At 35.1% G+C, this 24,156-nt stretch overlaps 3 protein-coding genes and 1 long non-coding RNA gene across 5 annotated transcripts; 3 read left to right on the top strand and 1 right to left on the bottom strand.

Moving 5' to 3' along the window:
- Positions 1-325: 325 nt before the first annotated feature.
- Positions 326-1,195, top strand: LOC125215879 (large ribosomal subunit protein uL3-like). The gene is made up of 2 exons (XM_089069422.1): positions 326-739; positions 937-1,195. Exons 1-2 carry the CDS (start codon positions 339-341, stop codon positions 1,193-1,195), a joined length of 660 nt encoding a protein of 219 aa, XP_088925548.1. The 5' UTR covers positions 326-338.
- Positions 1,196-3,745: 2,550 nt separating this feature from the next.
- Positions 3,746-8,184, top strand: LOC148930304 (protein FAR1-RELATED SEQUENCE 9-like). The gene is made up of 5 exons (XM_089066419.1): positions 3,746-3,933; positions 4,861-5,060; positions 5,891-6,146; positions 6,769-6,873; positions 6,981-8,184. Exons 1-5 carry the CDS (start codon positions 3,746-3,748, stop codon positions 8,182-8,184), a joined length of 1,953 nt encoding a protein of 650 aa, XP_088922545.1.
- Positions 8,185-9,709: 1,525 nt separating this feature from the next.
- Positions 9,710-10,830, top strand: LOC125215881 (uncharacterized). The gene is made up of 2 exons (XR_007175313.2): positions 9,710-10,166; positions 10,435-10,830. It is a non-coding gene; the product is annotated as an uncharacterized LOC125215881 (long non-coding RNA).
- Positions 10,831-22,111: 11,281 nt separating this feature from the next.
- Positions 22,112-24,156, bottom strand: LOC148930303 (uncharacterized). Of its 2 annotated transcripts, none has more exons than XM_089069480.1 (10): positions 23,911-24,156; positions 23,678-23,725; positions 23,543-23,602; positions 23,390-23,476; positions 23,195-23,302; positions 23,020-23,109; positions 22,824-22,930; positions 22,636-22,753; positions 22,458-22,570; positions 22,112-22,373 (listed from the first exon to the last, which is right to left on the bottom strand). In XM_089069480.1, exons 1-10 carry the CDS (start codon positions 24,136-24,138, stop codon positions 22,346-22,348), a joined length of 987 nt encoding a protein of 328 aa, XP_088925606.1. In that variant the 5' UTR covers positions 24,139-24,156; the 3' UTR covers positions 22,112-22,345. The 2 variants fall into 2 exon arrangements, with proteins under 2 accessions (XP_088925606.1, XP_088925607.1); XM_089069481.1 differs by having other exon boundaries at positions 22,114-22,373; positions 22,830-22,930.

Genomic DNA, 24,156 nt, shown 5'->3' with positions numbered 1-24,156 from the left:
ATGTGAAGACTCCTCGTGGTCTTCGCTGCCTGAATACAGTTTGGGCTCAGCACTTGAGTGAGGAGGTAAAGAGAAGGTTCTACTAGAATTGGTGAAAGTCAAAGAAGAAGGCATTTTCCAAATACTCGAAGAAGCTGGAGACTACAAGGGGAAGAAAGACACCCAGGCACAGCTAGAGAAATTGAAGAAATATTCTTGCGTCATTCGTGTCCGGGCTCACACTCAGGTATAAACTAATTTCTTTTTTTTGAAATTTTATCACTAATTATTTTTTTCATCAGATTTGACTATACGTTTAATGTTTTCTATTGCTATTAATTATTGTACAAATAAGAAAAATGAAGGGATTGAAGGAAAAGAAGGCACACATGATGGAGATACAAGTGAATGGTGGGACTATAGCACAAAAGGTTGATTTTGCATATGGTTTCTTTGAGAAACAGGTCCCCATTGATGTTGTTTTCCAGATGGATGAGATGATTGACATTATTGGTGTCACAAAGGTTAAAGGGTATGAAGGTGTGGTTACACGTTGGGGAGTCACCCGGCTTCCTGGCAAAACCCACAGGGGACTTCGTAAGGTTGCCTGTATTGGTGCAAGGCATCCTGCTAGAGTTTCCTTCACTGTTGCTAGGGCTGGACAGAATGGATACCATCATCGAACTGAACTGAACAAGAAGATCTATAAGCTTGGCAAGGTTGGGAAAGAAGAACACACACCCTCTACTGAGTTTGACAGGTTCCAACACTAGCATCTTTGCAATTTGCATTATATATACTTCCATCTGTCAATTCTTTCCATTGAAATTGATCATATCAGAATAAAAAAATAACGATTTGTTAGTTTGTAAATGAACAGATCCAAGTACAATCTAATGTATGGAAATACTATGTTTTTCTCGTTTATCTTATGACTTTTATGTTGATTGATTGCAGGACTGAGAAAGATATTACACCAATGGGTGGATTCCCTCACTATGGTGTAGTAAAGGATGATTACTTGATGATCAAATGCGGGTGTGTGGGTCCTAAGAAAAGGGTTGTGACTCTTTGTCAATCTCTCCTCAAACAGACATCTCGTGTTGCCCTCGAGGAGATTAAGCTGAAGTTTGTGGATACCTCATCCAAGTTTGGACATGGACGTTTCCAGACCACTGAGGAGAAGCAGAAGTATTATGGTCAGGTCAAGGCATAAATTATTTACTGAAAAGTAATTACATTATTTGGCATCTAATGGTCGGCTCATTTTTGCACTAGTCTTGGATAGCTTAGTTTTTTCTCAACTTGTTTTTCGTGATAGTTTGTGAGAGTTACATTGTTGTATTGAGTTGTAATCTTCTGATTGATTTTTCATTCTTTCCTATTGTTTTTTTAACCCAATTGTCTCGTAGATTTTTCAACTTTGCATGTTATGGCACATGACATAAAGAAATAAGGCAACAGGAATGAGTCAAGTTGGGCTGGAAACAAATGTCACTGAATCATATCAACTTTACATAAGAATACAAAATTTTCAAATATCAAATTATTATAAAATAGTCAAAAGCCCATGTTGTTGTGTTTGTGGGTGGAGGAAGGGGTTATGGATAGGGTTGAGAGTCCATGGTAGGGTTGCAGAATCACTGGAGAAGCTAATGGCTTGTATGTGCAGTTGGCATGACTTGTATGTGCAGTTGATACGATATGGCTTGTACGTGTAGTTGACATGGCTTGAAAGTGTAGTTGACATGGCTTATAATTGTTGTTGACATGGCTTGTATGTGTAGTTGACATGGCTTGAAAGTGTAGTCGACATGACTTATAATTGTTGACATGGCTTGTACGTGTAGCTGACATATTATATACCATAGTTGATATGACTTGTATGTGGAGTTGAGACGATATGTATTGTAGTTGACATGACTTATATGTGCAGTTGACACGATATGGCTTGTACGTGTAGTTGACATGGTTTGAAAGTGTAGTTGACATGACTTGTATTAAAATAACACTTATAATTCACATTTTAATACTGAGAATATCAAATGTCAACAACTAAAAAATAAAACTTATAATTTATATATCAATACCGAGAATATTAAATGTCAACAACTCGTATTAAAATATCAACAACTAAAAAAAACACTTATAATCCACATTTTAATACTGAGAATATCAAATGGTAACAGCTCGTATAAAAATGTCAACAACTAAAAAATAACACTTATAAATAGCCAGAATATCAAATGTCAACAGCTTGTATTAAAATGTTAACAACTAAAAAATAACACTTATAAATAGCCAGAATATCAAATGTCAACGGCTCGTATTAAAATTTTAACTTCGTATTAAAATGTCAACAACTAAAAACTAAACACTTATAATTACATATCAATAGCCAGAATATCAAATGTCAACAACTCTATTAAAATGTCAACAACTAACAAATAACACTTATAACATATCAATAGGCAGAATATCAAATGTCATCAGCTCGTATTAAAATATCAACAACTAAAAAATAACACTTATAATTACATATCAATAGCCAGAATATCAAATGTCAACAACTCTATTAAAATGTCAACAACAAACAAATAGCACTTATAATTCACATATCAATGGCCAGAATATTAAATGTTAACAACTAAAAAATAACACTTATAATTCACATATCAATAGCCAGAATATCAAATATCAACATCTCGTATTAAAATGTCAACAACTAAAAAATAACACTTATAATTCACATATCAATAGGCAAAATATCAAATGTCAACAACTCTTATTAAAATATCAAGAACTAAAATAACACTTATAATTCATATATCACTAGCCAGAATATCAAAATGTCATTAATTTATAGCAAAATGTCAACAGCTTTCACCGACGACGACTTCTATTGGCGTGCAATCAAAAAACTACAATTAGAGTTGAAAGACTAAACAAAACTGAACAATGTTTGTATAAAATAAACCTTGTTTGGCTACAAACAATGGTCAGTATAGCACCACTAATTCACAAACAGAATCATCATCTACTTTACTCATACCCTCAGAATCTGTAGCTTGTTCGAAAATGCAATCGCCACCCAATCCGGCTGCGAAGACGACCACTGCAGCTGCTCAATCTCTGCCCCGGCAGTTTACGTCACAATCGGGACCAATCCGTCCTCCACCGGCTGCCCCATCCACAAGAGGTCCCAAATCAAAGCCTGCGAATCATCTCCCACCGTGCAAATGAGACAGGAGCTATGCGACGCCCACGCAATCGCATTCACACCGACCTGATGCCGCTGCAGCTCCACCATCGGCAGCGTTGGGAAGATTCGAATTGAACTGAATATGAAGTGTACTCCTATTTCTCCTACGAATTGAACCTTCACCCATAGGCAAACGCAACAAGATTTCTCGAAATCTGAACAACTGCATAAAAAAATCAATTCAGCCAAACAAAAATTAATAAACAAAGACGGAATTTGCAGAAAGATCAAAGCAACAACAACTGGTATATCCAAACGAATAAAGAAGCCTCAGATCTAGGAAATTTATGCAGAAACAAAACCTCTCTTTACTGTAGAAGTATTCAATTGAAAACATAGGATACCTTTAACAATATGAAGATCATCAACACCACATTATCATCATGGTAATTGATTGAATTAAACAATTAATTAAACTCCTAATTCATCGAATATGAGATTCAATTTACCACAAGAGATATTCCTCGCCAGATCGGAGATGACAACAGCACGATCGAGTGGGCGATGGTGGAGCTCCTCCGCCACCCGGTGGCGAAGGACGAGTTCCGCCGCATCGTCGGAGAAGGCAACGGATTCGAGGAAGCGCGGATCGACGATTTGTCGTACCTGCAGGCGGTGGTGAAGGAGACGTTGCGGCGGAGAAGGAGCCAGCCTCGGTTTCATCGTCGGAAGAATCGGTCAGGCCAGAGCAGGTGAAGAAGCGGACGATTGCGTACAGATAAGCGGAGAAGAAGCGGAGATTAGATTTTTATGAATTGACGAAAAGGTGAAACTGAGAGATGAAGACGACGCTGGTGAACGAGAGCAGTGTTTGACGGCGATTAGCAACGATATGGCGGCGGAAATCGCCATTATCGTCGGCGAAATTGGAGGGATTAAGATGAAGATGGAGGGCGATTGGTGGTAGCGATTTGGGAAAAAAAAGAATTTTGAGAAGAGGAGAGATGGATGTGAATTACCATTATGCCCTTTCATATTATATTAATCTAAAAATATTTATTGTGTGGCAAAATTTGGACCACTCATTTAATAAAAATGAGTGGCTGATATTGCATCTCATTTCTCAATTAGCCTAAATAATCTCAATTGATCACAATCCTATATATATATATATATATATATATATATAGGAATGATCAAGGTCTAACTATTTTTAAGTATATAACTAGAGAATAAATCTCAGCTATACATCTTGTTAATCTAGACTAATCCTATGGTTTAAACAAACTTTCTTTCAGATTTTTATGAAAAAATACATGTCCAAGGGCATTTTGGGAATTCAATATCTCAACATGAATTAATGAATAAAAAAGAATATCATCGTGAATTCAATCTTCCGAATTCAATCTTCCCAAATCATGCGCAAATCTGAACCAAATTTAGCTAAGGATTTCTTCCAAAAATATGAGATTCCCAATCGAATTCATTCACGATAATCAAGCATGAATTACTTTGAGATTTCTAAACCAAATTCATGCGCGATATCTCAAATCTGAACCAAATTCAGCTTCCCGATCCAATTCATTCACGATTGATCAGCTACGTTTTATTCATCGTGAATTCATTTAGGATCGATCAGCGTGATTTGATTCTGATTGAATTCATTCTTCTGTGATCAGCGTGATCGTTCAGGATCGATCAGCGTGGCAAACCGAAGGTATCAAATTCGCTAACTATTTTACTCATTCTTCACGTTCATTCCTTCATCGCGACGTCTGGATTCCTTATCCCATGGATTCAATTCTGATACATTCATCGGAAGATTATTTCGATTCCGATTCCTCTTCATCGGGAGAGAAAAGAGAAACTGAATCTAAAGGTAATTATCAATTATTATCAATTAAGTGTTGTTGCTCAGCATGATTAGATTGTGTATGATGTGAAAAACGTTAGAATGAACTATATGTGACGAACAGTGAAGTAAATATGCTCAATATGCGTTGTAGTGTAGAAATATGTTTTTTAGTGAGTAAATATGTACTATCGTCTATTAAATATACTTTATAGTGAAGTAAATATTGTTTGTAGTGAAGTACATTATGCATTTAGTGATCTGTTTTCATTTTTGTGAAGTATATTATGCATTAGAATGAAGTAAAACATCATTTAAGTGAAGTATTTCAGTGCTAGAGTGAAATATTTGTGATTCATGGTTAGAGTGAAGTAAAACATGATTTAAGTGAAGTATTCCATGGTTAGCGTGAAGTGTCTGTGATTCATGCTTTAAGTGTTCTATTTTTTCATTTTAGTAAAGTAAAACATGATTAAAGTGAAGTATTCGAGTGTTAGAGTGAATTGTTTGTGATCCATGCTTTTAGTGCTCTGTTTTATCATTTTAGGGAAGTATATTATGCATTAAGTGAACTATTTTATGCTCCTAGTGGTTAGAGTGAAGTTTTTATGATTCATGCTTAAAGTGCTCTATTTTTTCATTTTAGTGAAGTAAAACATGATTACAGTGAAGTATTTTATGCTTACAGTGAAGTATATATTTCTTACAGTGGTTTACGTACCAAAATGTCCCGATGATTTGAAACCAAAAATTGGACAAAGTTTCATGACCCTTGATCGTGCATTGGACTTCTACAACAATTATGCTCGGTCCAACTTTAAGTTTTAGCTTACTCAAGGAAGTTCTTGGTGGATTAGATTATGTAGGGTGTACTGTTTTAGAAGTGCGCAACTACAGACGCGACCTTAGAGCATACGTGGAAGGAGCCGATGCACAAATGCTATTAAATGAGATGCGTAAGAAGAAGGAACTTTGTGCAGCATTTACCTATGAATTTGAGGTCAACTCAAAGGATAGACTGACACGTTTGTTTTGGTGTGATCCAACTGCCAAGAGAAATTATCATTTGTATGGTGATATTGTTTCTTTTGATACGACATACTCAACAAATAGGTACGTGCACACTAATTATATTCATATGCCTCATAGTTTACTGTCTTTCACTTCAATGAAGTATATTGAGCGTATAATGATATATATTGCTCATATAGTGAACTAGTATATGATTATAGTGTATTGTTTATTTCTGCATGCTTATAGTGTTGTTTTTCAATTCAGTGAAGTATATTGAGCATTTAGTGAACTACAATAAGCTTACAATGAAGTATATTGAGCATGGCTCATATTGTACTGTTTTTATTCATTTTAGTGAAGTATATTGAGCATTTAGTAAACTACAATATGCTTACAGTGAAGTGTATTGAGTATTCTTATATTGCTCTGATTTTTCATTTCAGTGAAGTAAAATGTGCTTAGAGTGAAGTATTCCTCGATTAGAGTGAAGTGTTTGTGATCCATGCTTATGTGCACTATTTTATCATTTTAGTGAAGTAAAATATGCTTAGACTGAAGTATTATAGAGTTAGAGTGAAGTGTTTGTGATCCATGTTTAAAGTGCTTTGTTTTTCCATTTCAGTGAAGTAAAACATGCTTAGAATGAAGTATTTCGTGCTTAAAGTGAACTGTTTGTGATTAAAGTATATTCTGCATGTCTTATAGTGATTTTAACATGTAGGTACTGCATGATATTTGCTCCTTTTACGGGCAAGGATAATCATGGTTGCCCTGTGACATTTGCTGCTGGCCTTTTGTCCAAGGAAAATGCAGACTCCTTTTCATGGTTATTTAAACAATTTGTGAAATGTATGGGTGTGGCTCCCAAGCTAACCGTAACCGAGCAAGACTTAGGAATGAAAGTTGCTATTGCAGAGGTTCTTCTTAATACAGGTGCATGTGGCATATAATGAATAAAGTTGCTGACAAATTGCCAAAGAACATGCTTGGTAGTGAAGAACTAAAGAAGGAATTGAATGCATGTGTTTGGTCGGAGTTGATAGAGTCTGATGCATTTGAAGAATCTTGGCATGCTATAATGGAAAGATATGGGCTGGCCAATAATGACTGGTTTTTATCAATGTTTGCATCTAGAAAGTTTTGGGTTCCAGCCTTTTTCCGTGATTTTCCGATGAGCTCGTTGATAAAGACAACATCTTTGTCCGAATCACAGAATAGCTTCTTTAAAAGGTACTCAAACTGTCGGGCTAACCTTATGCTATTTTATACGAACTATAACCATTCTTTGGAGGCTCAAAGAAGTAATAGTGCAAAGCTTGAATACTATGATTCAACAAAAGTGCCTATTTTGCGAACAGAATTGGAAATCGAGAAACATGCATCAACAATATATAGTGGTAGTGCTTTTAATGCAATTCAAGAGGAGATAGTTTATGCATGTTTCTCTTTGTCTTGTGCAACTCTAGGAGTGTCTACCAATAGAGCGAATGAAGTATATAACATAAATGACAAGGATTCAAACTCATGGACAGTGACTTACTCCATTGGCGATGACACCTATTTGTGTGGATGTAAAAAGTTTGAGAGACTTGGTCTATCGTGCCGCCATATATTTTGTGTGTTGAAATATAAGTTTGTTAAGTTGATACCCGAGAAGTTGCGTGGATGGAGATGGTTGAAGTCACAGTTTGTGAAGCCAATACATGGAGGTTTTTGTGATGATCATGAAATATTCTCTGCTGTAGACGAGAAGAAGATTGCATTTAAAAACATGTATGCATTATTCTTTGAAATAACACAAAGTATTGAAGGGAACATTGACCAAATCAATGCTTTTGCTGCAATTATTGAAGAAGGTAAGAAGCAGCTTCTTGGAGAAGGTGTTGTTCTGTCTTCAATAGAGAAGAGAGCATTGATTGAAAACTTCTACGGCTCACAAGTTCCAAATTTTATTGAAGTTCATCCTCCTAATGTTGTCAGTACAAAGGGAAGTGGAAGTAGGAGGAAATCAAAGAAGGAGGCAGCAATCAAGTTAGCAAAGAAACCAGGCCGAAAGTGTGGAAACTGTCATGTGATAGGACACCATGATTCGAGGAACTGCAAAAAGGAGAATGAGAAGACAAAACAGAGGCAGTGAGGATTTGGAAAGAAATAGTTCACTCTGGTTTTAGGAGGAGAAGAACAAGAAAAAGAGTAGAAACCAATGTTAAAGCTGGTTGTTTTGTTCTATTCCAATAGTTCTGTTCCAAAACTTATTACTTCATTCGGATATTTCTGTTCTTCATTCCTTTAGTTCTGTACTTCAGTCTTATAGTTTCTTCATTTACATATTGAATTTGAATTTGTTTAAACTTTTTGCAAACTTAAATAGAATACACTGAAGTGTTTTTATAATGGCTTATTTGTCACGACCGCACTTAGCTAAGGATAGCAAGGTCGGCTTACCGTGACAAGGGGAGGATTTAAAGAAGAGGGGAAGGAAAAGGGAACATCGCGCAGTTGAACATCACTCGAAATAATTGGAATAGCATAAAAGAATCGTAGTATCATCTCGAAAAAGTATAAACTCAAATGAAGTAATAAATCAACGGAAGCATTCAGGATAAAAGGAAATATGTCATGTGTGAAGACATGACATATTCAGAAAGTTAAGACAAATTCTTCATCGGCTTTGCTCAACACCCACCCGCCCGTCGCCGCTCAACCTGCACATTTAAAAAAAACATGCAGGGCTGAGTACTTGATATACTCAGTGAACAATTGCCAAAATATACTTTACATTAAAACTAGTTTTGTCAAGCCATCACTGAATGAGCTCGGGATTTATCTTAAAAAGGCCCGAGTACACTATACTATTTTCTTTTGTAAACTGTGACTAGTCTGTCTATTTTCCTGTAGCATATACCATATTTGAACCTGTGTGAACCAGAAATGTGGCCACATTCCAAGTCACTGGACCGGCCAACTCGAAGGATGGCTCACGATCCCCTGGTGTACACTAATCCAAGTAGAGTTTGCGGCTCTACTAGAACCCGAATTCGATTAACTGACCTGGTCTAGTAGGGAGGCTCCCCTTGCTAGACAAACAAATAGGTATTGCTAAAAACAGAATATGGCAAGACAAAACATACTTAGAATTTAAATAACTGAAATCATACTGAAAGAGATCTCATAATAATATGTTGGGTTCAAAAGCCCACAAAATAACTGAATAGTAAACAGAAAGCCCACCTCGTTAGCTTAGTTTCCTTAACTTGAATTTTCTTATTCCGACTTTAACTTGCTCGCAGAAATAGCCTTTTTAAAACAACATGTACCTAATTAGACTCAAGAAAATTAATACTTGGAATGCATGCTAAAGTGAGGTTCTGGTTTGTTCTCTACTCTTTCTTAAAAGTTTTTTTTTTTTTTTTTTGAATTTATTTTACAAAATTAAACCGTCACTGTGCTACTATATTAAAACTCAGCTTTCCTTCGAATTAATTATTTCGAAAATTAAAACATCGTCTAGGATATTATCAGAAAGTCACCACAACTATTTATTTTGATCCAAAGATATTCCTGTGCAACAAATAATTCTCGGCCTAAAGTAAATTTCTCAAATTACACTAATATTTTGGCCCTAAGTCCCAAATTAAAATCCATAGCCCATCTTAAAATGATATTCCTTAGCCCAACCATTTAATCCGTTTAGTCAAATCCTCTTTTCCCTAAAACATACCCAATTAAAAATTCAAAATAGAGCAGCCACTTTCCCACCATCGTCACCCCCAAATCACTCATATTCCTTCATCACACAAAAATTCCCAAATTCTAACTCCTCTCTTTTATCCCTCTTTCTCCCAACTAAATCAAAATCCTTGAACAGAAGACTTCATCTAATCCCTTCTTCTTTCTCTCTCCAACAAAACGCAGCACCGCCACTGCCGGACACGCACAGGCAGCGGCGCTGCCTCCCCTCAGCAAACTCCACTCTCTCTTTCTCTAATTCTCGCTGCCGGAAACCCATTCGATTTAGAGCCCCGTCGGAAGTCATCTCTGGACCGGTTGCTGCCGTGCAGGCGCAGGTGTCGCCGTTCAAGGCATCATCGGCGCTGCAACTGCTCTTTCCGGCCAGCGGTAATTCCTTTCCCCCTTTATTTTCTATTCTAAGTTTCATTCATTTATGAGTTGTTCTCAAGAAATTGGAGTTGACTTGGTTTCAAGAGGTTGAACTTATTTCAATATTTGCACAAAAATCTCATGAATTAACTACTGTCAATGATGAAAAGGTATGCCATGGAAATAAAAACATAGATACATGAACTAATAGAAGGTATACCATGTTGTTGGAGCTCACTGTCTCTATTTACTTTTTCTATTAACTCTTATTTTCTTCTTCTCTCAGAATTTGGATGCGGTGAAACTGGAGAATAACTTTGCATATAGAAACATATACGACGGCTATTGTTGGGAGTGATGATATGATATATGCTTTGCTGGAAATTTTTCAAGGCGGTGGAAGGATTTGGCAGATTCTACGGAAGACACGTTGAGTTGGGAGTTAGCATATTTGAAAGTTTATTGGGCTGTTAAATAAAAATAAAGAGGGCATAGAGATGGGCTCTCCCGAAAGTGGTCTTAAAAATAAAGATTGAGCTAAAAATATTTCATAGGCCCAACAATTACATGTAAATTTTCTTACATTTTATTTAAATGGGAATGTAGGGATGTTCATGAATTTGTAAACTCATGTGTATTAGTGGTCTATCAATTACTTCAAAAGTGAAATTCATTTTATTTTTTTTTCATTCATATCTTTTAATTGATTTGATTGAGGAAACGAGAAATTAATACACAAAAGAAACTTGGGATTTTAGATAATATTCTACTAAACATTTGACATTTATATATATAACACAACTAAAGGATATTTGGAAAAGTCGGGGCGTTACATTATTTGTTCTTTATTATGACGTTTATCTTAATCTTACTTTGATATATTTTTCATTTGTCAATCACTTATCAATAATCAATAGATCTCAGAAATGAACTAAATATGGTACCCAATGCAGTATTTCAGGCTAACACTAAACAAAATTTAAAGAGGAAAAACCAATGTTGAGGCTGGTTGTTCTATTCTGTTCTAGTAGCTCTGTTCCAAATGTTACTTTATTCGGATATTTCTGTTCTTCATTCCCTTACTTCTGTACTTCAATCATGTAGTTTCTTACTTCATTTACATTTTTGAATTTGAACTTGTTTAGACTTTTTGCTAGCTTAAAGAGAATAGACTGAATTGTTTTTATAATGTCTCATTAATCTTAAAGAGAATAGACAAAATATATAGTAGGAGTAGATTATTAATCTTACTTTATATTTTCCATTTGTCAATAGATCTTTGAAATGAACTAAGATTTCTGAAATGAACTAAATCGGTTACCCAATGCAGTATTATAGGCTAATAATGAACAACATTACAAAGTGTGGTATTGTATTCAAAATTGCTCATAACAGATGTATGTCAAATACAAAATTTAATTCATTATTTCTTCTTTAAATATGCCGCAATCATTTTCTCAACATCAATTTCAATGTGTTTGCTTTCCTCTTCGTAATACGCTGATGTAACAATTTTGTTGTTGAAGCTTTCGTGGCTGTTTTCGGCTAACAGCAGTGTCGAACAATATTTGGCCCTCAAGCTCTGAAGCACACCTGAACTTGATTTCTACAAGCCGCAATTCCAGCAAACTTCACGTTCACCCTTGTACGTTTCCATATGCCGCATCAGAAATACTCCACAGTCTTCAACGTTATCAACTGTCCTCCATGGCATTTTCAATCTCTCCATTTTGGCGTTGGAAACGATCTTGCAATATGCGTGGAGACCATTCTTGGTGAGGAAGTGACAAAAATATGATCTCTGCATGTACAAAACAAATACATGGCATTTGTAGTTGTGTGTATTCATATGTATGTGCTATTCAATCATAAGAGAAGAATACGAACCAATGTTTCTGGAATGTGAGGTCGGTGTCATCCCCGTTTGCAGAATTGTCTATTATAGCAATAGCATTTCTCTTGAAGCAAAAACATACAGCATAATAATGCTGATTTGCACATATGGGGAAGAACACCTATTGAATGAAGTAACAAGCAATATGAATGAAGTAATAAAGTATACAAATGAAGTATTGAACAATCTTAAAAATGAAGTAACATGAAAAATGAATGAAGTAATAAAATGTATGAATGAAGTAATATAGTGTAAAAATGAAGTACTAATGAAGTAATGATGCTTGTACCGTGTTCACATCTTTCCATTTGAAATATGGAATTTCCTTCACCTCTCTGTCCAAGTTGTTACAGAAGTTTGCAATAATTGTGTTGACATCCATGGATTGAGGCTTTGTCACAATGGTGTACAACTGCATATTAATATTAATGTAGTTAGGATCTTCATAACATACAATCTTATTATATTTCAATAATTTGTACTTACACATGGATAAGTGGTGAAGAATAGCCGCCTTCATGAGTATGGTGATCAGATTTCTTCCATGTTGTTGAGGTAGGAAGCCCATGCATCTATAACGCCAACCACAATCAATTGTCGAGGTATCAAAGAACACATTTCCATCTTTGTAACTTTCAAAACATGGTCGTCATAAACAAGTACAAATCTGCACATTGTGTAATACATGTTAGAATTTCACATTCTATTGTTGGATATGTTAATGGTGTGATATACTATTAGAAAACAATATTAGAAATCATACCCATCTCTTTCATGTGTTACAAGAATCCAGTTATATGATTATTTCTCATCTTTACTGAGCTTGTTTGTAATCTTAACTGGTATGTCAGCGAATGGAGATCGCAATGCATGAGAAACAGTTTTCTCTGCTCTAGTACGTACCTCCATTCGACCCTTCAAAGTTTTGATCTATTGTTTGCAATAAATAAATCACTTGTAACACATTATATATTAACCACAAGATAAACTTCAGATTATATATTATTAGATTCTTAATTTGCACAGGATTACCTTGTTAGCATTGTAAACAATGATCTCAGTCCCCACCAGCTTACCAACTAGAGGACCACTATCCATGATATCATCATCAATGTCTATATCCTTGTAAGCATCAATAACTGACTATATTTCCATGTTGAACTGTATATCCTTTATACCTTTGCTCCATCTTAATTTGACTGTATATCCTTTATACCTTTGCTCCATCTTTTGGCTCATTATCTGTATGCGATCTCATATTTGCTCCATATTGAACTACACACGACGTATTATAATCCTGGTAGTTGCAATACGTCCATTCAAAAAATGATTCATTCAAGGATAATTTACTTCATCATATAGGAGGCATACTTCTAACTATTGTAGTATTACATCTGCCACTAGATTAGCTTCTAAGTTTCCTCTAAGTCCAGCATCAAGATTGAAGATTGATGGTGGAATATTCTGCCATTAGTATTATATAATCAGATAGTTCATTCATTAAGATGTTTACTTCATCACAACTATATATTACTTCATCCAGAATGAATAATTATATAATTAAATAGTTCATTTAGTGAAATTTTTACTTCATCCATAATAAATTTATACCTTTGCTCCATCATCTTTTAGCTCATCATCTGTATACGATCACATATGTGCTCCATGTTGAACTACACACGGTGTATTAAAATCCTGATAGTTGAAATACGTCAATTCAAAAAATGATTCATTTCAAGGACAATTTACTTCATCATATAGGAGGCATACTTCTAGCTATTGTAATATTACCTCTGTCACTAGAATAGCTTCTAAGTTTCCCCTAAGTCCAGCATCAACATTGAAGATTGATGGTGGAATATTCTGCCAGTAGTATTATATAATTACATAGTTCATTCAATGAGATGTTTACTTCATCACAACTAAATATTACTTCATGCAGAATCATTAAGAGCCAAGAACAGCTTCTTACCTTGTCCAAATCTTGGACAGGCATGAATTGCACAGCCTCAAAGATGTAGCTTCCGGGATTTATGTCCCTTGTTGGTGTAGTATCAACATGTATATAATAAACAGGAATACAAACAAAACCCAATGAACAGGCACTCTTCATTTTAAAACCTCATTATGGAGAAAGTCAGTTAGTTACAAAAACCATATAATACAACAAAAAGGTTTAGTTCATCCCAAATACATTCCATACTAATGTGTTTCATAAATTATATCCCAATAACACAAAACTCCAAGCACAACATTACGACGCAACCCATCATCAACTTACGTTTCTTTCATGAAACTCTAATCCTAGATCAAACGATGGCCCTTCTGTTTGCCATTTCTTTCTTTGTTCAACCACCCTCATTACTTTTTATACAGCCTCAATAAACTCAGGATTGTTGAGGTCATCTTCTTCCATTGCTTGAGACATGGACTGGACATCATTGGCATCTTCTTCCGGCTCCGTCTTATTCAACCCCATCATCTTCATTGTGCATTTGGCTGCAACTTTAGAGCACCCATCATTCTTTAGCTCATCTGCACCATCTTTCAACTCCTTCATCAGTTCCCCAAGGACATCAGCAGCCTTTCCCATAAGTGTGATAACTGTAGTTCTACGTTTGGTTGTCTTAGAGATATCTTTGGGCTTTGCCCCAGAGGAGGACGCAATATTGACCTTGACAACCTCTCCAGACAGGTAGCTTGTTCGGGGATCAAAGATTGGCTCCTTAATGTCTCTGCCGAATGGCCCGGGCTCAAGCTCCATTTTCGGGCGTTGGTGGATTAACGTGCTTGTCCAGCCCTTAATGGTTGGGAATGTTCGGGTAACAAGCCTCGATCGAAGCACAATCCTATCAATATAACATGGCTACAAAATGAAAGCTATCATTAGTAAAGTTCATATTTAAAACATATTTATTCAAGGTGAATAAATTTTTGAATTTAAAACTTACCACCAGAAATGAAATTGGGCCAGTGAATGGTGTGTCCTTGTTTTGAGCCCATGTATTATAGGCCTTGAGTAAGCTATCAATGACATAGCCACACCAGTTGTATTCCTTGACATTATCAATGTCATGGATTACCCCTTCAATTTGCGTGCGCAAGTATCCATCCCCCTTAGGGTTGATCAAGATTGTATCAACCAAAATCAGGAATATCTCCCTGAACTTCTCCCCTCCATGGACATCACTTAACATCTCTTCTATAAGCATATCTGCACCCATTGTAGACCTCTTTTGACCTCCAGATTCTGCAATCTCATTTATGAACTTGTTGGTCTTTTGACGTCCATTATGCTCTAACCTCAAACTACCATTTGGCAACCCCAAGGTAGCCCGCACATCATCATGCCCAATATGTAGTATACCATGTTGGTATACTACACAGCATGTATCTTGATCAAAATGATCAAGAATCTCAAATGCGAGCTTCGCTGGGATATAGTTCAAGTTGAAGTGCAAAAGACTTCCAAACCCCATATCTTCTACAGCATCTCTTTGATCACCATTAAGCAATTCAATCGCTTCAACAAATTTCCTAGGTCCTCTCTTAAGACATAGGACTCTCTGGACAGAAGGTCTACTTGCATCTTCTTTAGCATCATTACGAGCAAACTTTTTACCTTTCTCTTTTCCTTTTTTGGCATCATTCCTTTCTATATTTGCCGATTCTGCAACTTTGTTAACAATCTTCTTTCTTCGCTTCTCCTTATCCTTATCTGTCTGTACCCCATCAGGTAAAGCACCTTCTGTTTCCCTGATTCTCTTTGTGCCTAACATATGCAAGTAAAATTATTTAGTTCATCAGTTAACTTATTTAATTCATTACAACTGAAATTTATTTTAAAACGAACCTTGGTTCTCTGTATTTGGCAGCTTATCATGCTTATTTTTTGTCCTCCTTTCATCATTAAAGTCATTACCACCACATGCTTGCTTCAGATTCATCATTTCTGAAAAAAGTGGACTATTTTAGTCAATGAATTAAATTACATGTTGTATTAAATAAAACCATAATGGAAGTTTTGGAATTTAACCTTGAAGCTTCTCAATAGGCGTAATGGTTTCCTCTATAGCCTTCAATTTCTTGTCCCCTGCATCAGCATCATCATTAATAAATACAATTAATAGTACTAGTTAACTACACCATGTCAATTTATTATTTCAAAACAAAAATAGCTTAGACTTCACTTTTTACCATCCAGAACAGAATTTTTGAGGCCTTTAGCTGCATCCAATTTCTCTACAGATGAACCTTTGGCTATATAAAAAGTACACAACACATTAAAAATTAGATAATGATCAAGATCTTACTTAATCATATGGATTCAATACTTCATGCATCTATGCTTTAATTTCATTTTTTACTTTTGGTAGCAGGGATTTCAGAACTACTTGCATTCTTGCTAGTTGCAGAGGAATTTTTATCTATACATAACAAACACGGAATTAATATACAACATATCATCCACAGTTATAGATAATTCACTTGGAATACTATGTTACCTCATTTATTATGATTTTCACTTTATATTACTTCATTTTTAGAGTCTGATACTTCATTATAATGTTATATTACTTCATTTTTAGAGTCTGATACTTCATTATAATGTTATATTACTTCATTTTAGTAATAAACCCTATCGTATAAACATAGCATTTATATTACTTCAATACAGTAAATAGGTAGTTCATAGTTAGAGTCTGTTACTTCATTATAATGTTCTATTACTTCATTAAAGTCTGTAACAGGGAACATGAATAAAGTAATAAAGTGTATGAATGAAGTACTTGCCTAAGTAATTTGAGAGGATTTCCAAAGAAATCCTTGAATTCATCTTCTTTCTAGAGGAATTTTCACCTATACATGAGAATACATAATAAATTTACAACATATCATATACAATTATAGATAGTTCACTTAGAATAAAGTGTGTGAAACATAAGACACAACTAACTTCATTATATCAATTTACTACTTCATATATAATTATAGATAGTTCACTTGGAATACTCTGTTACCTCATTTAATATGATTTTTCACTTTATATTACTTCATTATCATAACTTATTACTTCATTATATGAATTCAATACTTCACAACAACTAGATTATAGTTAATAGGAAAACAGATCAGTTGCATTACCTCATCACATAAAATATGTAATTCATTTGAATATGCAAACAATGCAGCAGTTAATTTTAGTTCTAAATCCTAAACTCATACAAAACAGTAAACATATACTTCATTTTTAGAGTCATTTACTTCATTGTAATGTTTTATTACTTCATTTTAGTAATAAAACCTACTGTATAACTTATTACTTCATTATATGAATTCAATACTTCACAACAACTAATATACAACATATCATCCACAATTATAGATAGTTCACTTGGAATAATACTATTTTAATTCATTAAGTACACATTAAATATCAATTCATTTTTTACCTTTTGTAGTAGGGATTTGAGGAGAACTACTTGTTTTTTTCCTAGTTGTAGAGGAATTTTTACCTATACATAACAAACACAGAATTAATTTACAACATATCATCCACAATTATAGATAGTTCACTTGGAATACTCTGTTACCTCATTTAATATGATTATAGATAGTTTAATATGATACTTCATTATCATAACTTATACTTCATTATATGAATTCAATACTTCATAACAACTAGATTATAGTTAATAGGAAAACAGATCAGTTGCATTACCTCATCATATAAAATATGTAGTTCATTTGAATATGCAAACAATGCAGCAGTTAATTTTATTTCTAAATCCTAAATTCATACAAAGCAGTAAACATATACTTCATATTTATAGACTATTACTTCATTATCATGATTTATTACTTCATTTTGGTAATAAACCTTACTGTATAAACAAATCATTTATATTACTTCATTATCATAATTTATTACTTCATCTTATCAATTTACTACTTCATTAAAAATAATATATAGTTCATTTTGATTAAGAACACAACAGTTAAGTTTAATCCAAAAATCCTAAACACATTAATAAGAAACACAATATCAATATACAACATATCATCTACAATTTTAGAAAGTTCACTTGGAATACTTTGTTACCTCATTATCATAATTTATTTCTTCATTTTCCAAATTTAATTCCTAGGTTTTACCTTCTGGATCTGGAATTTTGTTTCCAGCATCTGCATCGAGGTTCCGAGTTGCTTGTTTGATAGTTGGCTGCTTGCGAGTCGATTTTTGTACTATTTTGACAAAAATCATAATCGAAGTTAGGAATGAGATGAACTTAATGAAATAAATTAAGAGTAAGAACTTTGAAAATCTTCAGATATGTATTACCTTCACTAGAATTTCAGCCAGAACGCAAATTGCGGCTAGAATTTTCCATTGAAGATTTTCGAGTATCAACCATTTTGTAAATGTGGATTCGATGTAGATGCTTAATGGTACAAATGTTGAACAAATGTCGTTGATTTCAGTCGTAGATGGCCGGAGATGAGTGCTCAAGATGAAGATTCGTCGTTGGTCGTAGGGTTTTGTGAGAGAAATTTTGAGATAGAAATTTTGAGAGAGAAGTAGGTTACAGCGGAATACCCAAAGCGGGAGAGTAAAATTTTGGGATTTTTTATTTTTTACCCTAATTATGAAAATAAATACCCCCGCTGAAGTAAATTGTGTATATAATGAACTACGAAAAATAACCCTTGCTTATTTAATCTAGCCCTTGATTTTCTTGATCTTGTGGCTATAATTTGTTCTCTAGTTATGTACTTAATGGGCATTTGCCCTATATCACTACTCTATATATATAAGTACATAACTAGAGAACAAATTGTAGCCACAAGATCAAGAAAATCAAGGGCTAGATTAGATAATTAAGGGTTATTTTTCGCAGTTCATTGCATACACAATTTACTTCAAAACACGGGGGTATTTACGTCATTTCATAATTGGGTAAAAAATTAGAGTTCACAGATTACCAAAAATCAACTCATTCACATTCCGCCTCCCCGCCTCTTCTTCTCTCAAAACCTCTCTGAAAAGGCAATGATTCTTCATCTTCATCCATCATCTCCTATCGATTAAACTGATATCAAAGATAACCATCTCCATCGATCGATTCATCATTTAAACCCGCCGATTCAGCATCTCCATCGATCGATTCAGCATCTAAATCCGCCGATTCAGCATCTTCATCTTCGTGGTACAGACGTTGTCGCCAGCGTGAGGCGGCATGTGCTGCCGCCAGACTCTCACGGCTGTCGCACCCCTTCAGCGTCGTCACCTCACTAGAGCCGCTGTCGAAGTGCCATTGTTGCAGATTTGCCGCCATGGCCACCGTCGGTTTGCGCTCGGAGTTTTCTAACTCCACCGCTGCCTATGTCCGCTCGAAGCTACATCATCTTCATCTCCTTCGCGCTACCTCTGCTCACCGTGTTTGTTTCTGCTGCCGAGTCACCACCTTGGACAAATGCGCCTTGCTGTTGTTGCTTAATTAAAGACACAACTAGCTTCATTATATCAATTTACTACTTCATTAAAAAGAATATGTAGTTCATTTTAATGTGCAAACAACACATCAGTTAAAGATGTTACTTCATTATAATGTATTATTACTTCATTATTAGAGTCATTTACTTAATTATAATATTTTATTACTTCATTTTAGTAATAAAACCTACAATGAAGACTCCAGGCCACTCTTTCACCTTGACACCAAAATTAATCATAACTATCGACGATGATAAGACGACGACAAGCCAGAGCTGCACCATCATAGCGAAGAGAAGGTGGACGAACCTCGACATATGGAACTCATTATATTCACATTATACATCACTATATGCTCAATATACATCACTGAAAGCATATACTAGTTCACTATATGCTTAATTACTTCACTGTAAGTATATACTAGTTCACTATATGCTTAATTACTTGACTGTAAGCATATACTAGTTCACTCTATGCACAATATACTTCACTGTGGGCATATACTAGTTCACTATATGCACAATATACATCACAATATTCACTTCACTATAACAAATATTCACTTCACCATAAGAAATGTTTATTTCACTATAACAAATATTCACTTCAAATGGTCTCAGTTTAAGCCATATACTTATGCACCATTGTACTTCACTATAAGAAATATTTATTTCACTATAAGAAATATTTACTTCATAATGTCTCAGTATACGAGCTAACTATTATACTTCACTATAAGAAATATTCACTTCATAATGTCTTAGTTATTGATATATGCCATACACCTAGGAACCGTTATACTTCACTATAAGAAATATTCACTTCATACGAAGATGAATAAGATTCGAGTTAGGCTTCTTATAGAATTGATACCGAGTCCATTTGATCAATTGAAGAAATGTGGCATGTGTGAAATAGCAAATTTGCAGATCGTGAAATTGACAGTTGACGATAGAGAAATCAGTTCTTGCGATGAAGAATCTGCAATTGATGATGGAGATTGTTGAACATGAGCAGAGCTATGTAGATTGTATAATTGGTTAGGGAGATCACAACAAATCAACGTGAGTGATGGATATAGGAAAAATCTCAGCATTAGCGATAAAAATCTATAGAATCTGCGTGAGTATAACGAATTTGCAGATTCTGAAATCGATAATTGACGATGGAGTAAATCAGTTCTTGCGATGAAGATTCTTCAATTGGCGATGGTGATTGTTGAGCATGAGTATGTGCAATGGAGATTACAACAAATTAGTTGGGGAGCAGGAGGCGACGAGGGAACAGGTGTAGAGATATTGCCGATGCCCGCGAGAGGAGGTGAGTCGTACTCCGCGAGAGGCAGACCGGAAGAGGGGGCCACAGAGAGGGAGGCAGTCGTTAGAGGCAGGCAGGCCGGAGGAGGGTGTCGCCGGAGAGGAGGTGCAAGTGTGCTCCGCCACCTCCGTCGTGAGAGAAGGAGAGTGTGTGTATTTGTGTGTGCAAGCGTGAATGGTGTGTGTATGTGAAAATATGAGAACAAAGTTGATTTCCTAAAATACCCCTATGCAATTTTTATTAACTAAAGTTATTTACTTATTTTAGTCATTGGATTAAGATAACATGTGGCTGAGATTTATTCTCTAGTTATACACTTAAAATTAGTTATATATATATATATATATATAGTACTCTCCCAGTTCCATAGTAATAGAGTCATTTTGTCATTTTAGTACGTTCCATAGTAATAGAGTCATTTCCCTTTTTAGTAAAAGTCAACACATTTTTCAACACCTATTTTACTCTCTCTTACTTTTTTCTCTCTTCATCTCTCTACATTTTTCATTTTTCACTTTATTCTCCCTTTACTTAACTCACCTAACACAATTTTTCTTAATTTCCGTGCCAAAAAGAAATGTCTCCATTAACGAAGGGAGTATATAATAGACATTAGACAATAGACACTAATTAATTTAAAATAAAGAAATATTTGGCATAAATCTACATTTGATTAAATAAATTTACTCTAGATTTACCCTACAGGCCATAGGCCCTATACTAAATAAAAATATTTATCACAAATACATAATTAATCAGGTTTAATCGGGTATTAGTCGGCTACCCTAATACGGATTTCGGGTACCCTAAACCCGAAAAATCCTAACATTAACTATCCAAACCCGTACCCGAACCCATAAATTCGGGTTTCGGGTACCCAAAACCCGTTGGATGTTGGGTAGGGTTTGGGCATACCCGAAACCCGCGGAATAAATTTGCAGGTTATAGGGAAAAAAAAAAATTCAATTTACGTACTGTTTTTCCAAACTTATACTTAATTTACTAGTTTTGATTTTATTTCCTTTAGGGTCACTAGGGGGATGTATTTGTTTGGAATGCAGATTTTGAATAATACTCCCTCCGTTCCACAGTAATAGAGGCGTTTCGTTTTGAGCTCTCGTTTTGAAAAAATGATAATAAATAGTTAAAGTGGAGAAAGAGTAAAATAAGAGAGAGAATAATGTAGTGAAGAGTCTTATCTACAATATTCTCTCTCTTACTTTACTCTTTTTCCACTTTAACTATTTATTATTATTTTTTCAAAATGAGTGCTCAAAACGAAACGCCTCTGTTACTATGGAACGGAGGGAGTATAATACTATTTCGTCTTCAAGAAACTAGTATTGCTCCGATTACAATAATTTTTTACACCATCACATTCTTTGCTCAAACACAAAGTAAAATGTCTTTATTAACAACATACTCTACCAGCCACCTTCATTCTTCGATGATGCAGATTAAGGAGCGGCTCGCTCGACATGTAACATCTTAAATCTTGCTGAGCCTTAGCTTGCGCCTGATTATGAGTAGTGGAAAACAACTAATTAAAGCATTAATTGACTCTCAATTGAAATTAAGACGGTTCGAAAACACAATGTACCTTTTGTAACTGGTGCATATGATCCTCAAAATTATGCCTAATATTGCTATAGTAAAAGAAACTATACTGACCACCGTTATTGGTTGATTTGGAATGCTAAGAAGTTGTTTAACCTGAAACATTCACATTCTTATATTCGATAATAAGAGTTTTTGAAATGAGATAATAAAAAACTTACGTCGATAGGGTGTTTCTGATTCCAGTAGTTTTTGATTCCTGGTACATGGGCCGACCCGACGACCACAACCACAGACTCATATTGGGCTGCGACTTCTAGTATCTTTGCTGACATGTACCTATATACGAAAAATGTACGAAATTAAGCACAATTGGTGAAGATGAATTAGAAGGTTACTAATTGACAACACAAACTGATCGCGCTCATTGATAAAAGTCTGGGCCCAGATAGGATCCTCCTTGGCTATCTCCTCTTTCAATCGATCCACTGTGCCAGCATGAACCTTTCCACGCAACTACATAACCCAATACTCCACTTTTCAAGCACACACACAAGTAGATTATAATATATTGTAGGAGTTTAGTATAAGGTAAATAAGCATGCCTTCTTGTCGTGATAAATTGGCAAATTTGTGGTCTCAAAAGTGATCAAATCTAAAAGAGACGCCTTGCCCATATATCTCATGTATGTAACCTACCAAAAAGATTTTAAAACACTATGTAGAATAATTTCTGAGTGAAAATGTGGATTTTGGTAAAGAGATAGTAAAAGCTCACACCGGAATTGGTCGATCACCAAGTATAACCTTGGCTCCATATTTCATTGCTTCCTCATTTGCATAGTAAAACTCTCCACCCCATATACCATCCCATGATTCATCTTGAACCTAGGAAAATTAAGGGACATGCCAAAAATTAAAGTTGTTCCTCCACATATACTAAATTAGTTAAAATTAATATTGAACCATATATACCAGCTTGCAAATGTACCACTCGTAAAGAATAAACGAAGCTGTCATATTGTTCCTCCACATATCCACCATTTCTCGAATGGTTGGGGCCTGCAACGCAAAATTAGAAACATCTTTTGTGGAGTGACTATATATATAACTCTTCACAGACAATACCTTCCTAATCTGACCCATCAAAATAGATTTGCGAAAAGAGCACAACTCCAAGAAAACAACCTGCACTAGATGCATAATCATAATCATAACAACATAGCTATATTACAAAATATATATAGCTAATTAAGAAACTGCCTCTGGCTTGAAGAATCGCACAGCAGCTTGGGCTACTTTCGCACATTCCTGGAATAGAAGAAAATTTGAATTCAGCTTCACATTCTATTTCACTTTTTTCCAGTTACATTTTTTTAAAATATGTGACAATATTAATTTATAATTTATGATAAAATTTATACTAATTTTTTTCGCTGCAATGTTGCTATTGGTTGATCAACATAATACGATTAAAAAAAAAAACAGTAAATTACCGGAGAACAGTGATGAGTTCCAACCAAATAGACATTGCAGACGACGCTAGGCGCAGATGATTTGCACGTGAGCTCCACCACACCTCCCGTGAGTTCCTGCGGCATCCATTTCTTCCTCTTACGTTCATAACCGACTCTCGATGCGGCCGAGGAGTGACTCAGCCGCCGCTGACAATGTGTGGTGGTGAAGAGAGCGACGATTTGGTAGAGACGCTTTGCTCTGTACATCTCTGGCTACTTCCGTTT

This window comes from Salvia hispanica, chromosome 3 (genome assembly GCF_029641045.1).
Source record: "Salvia hispanica isolate PSC_SH4W2 chromosome 3, Shi_PSC_v1, whole genome shotgun sequence".
Classification (NCBI taxonomy): Eukaryota; Viridiplantae; Streptophyta; class Magnoliopsida; order Lamiales; family Lamiaceae; genus Salvia; species Salvia hispanica.
The sequence above is the reverse complement of the archived record's forward strand: the minus strand, read 5'-3'. Positions and strand labels throughout refer to the sequence as shown.

Excerpts from the sequence above, each read along its gene's own strand:
- LOC125215879 (XM_089069422.1), top strand. The coding sequence starts at position 339 with ATGAAGGGATTGAAGGAAAAGAAGGCACACATGATGGAGATACAAGTG. Across the intron at positions 740-936 it reads CCCTCTACTGAGTTTGACAG|GACTGAGAAAGATATTACAC; the intron begins GTTCCAACACTA and ends GATTGATTGCAG.
- LOC148930304 (XM_089066419.1), top strand. The coding sequence starts at position 3,746 with ATGGTGGAGCTCCTCCGCCACCCGGTGGCGAAGGACGAGTTCCGCCGC. Across the intron at positions 5,061-5,890 it reads AAGAGAAACTGAATCTAAAG|ATTATGTAGGGTGTACTGTT; the intron begins GTAATTATCAAT and ends TTGGTGGATTAG. Across the intron at positions 6,147-6,768 it reads ACGACATACTCAACAAATAG|GTACTGCATGATATTTGCTC; the intron begins GTACGTGCACAC and ends TTTAACATGTAG.
- LOC148930303 (XM_089069480.1), bottom strand. The coding sequence starts at position 24,138 with ATGTACAGAGCAAAGCGTCTCTACCAAATCGTCGCTCTCTTCACCACC. Across the intron at positions 23,726-23,910 it reads GAACTCATCACTGTTCTCCG|GAATGTGCGAAAGTAGCCCA; the intron begins GTAATTTACTGT and ends CTTCTATTCCAG. Across the intron at positions 22,571-22,635 it reads ATCAGAAACACCCTATCGAC|GTTAAACAACTTCTTAGCAT; the intron begins GTAAGTTTTTTA and ends TGAATGTTTCAG.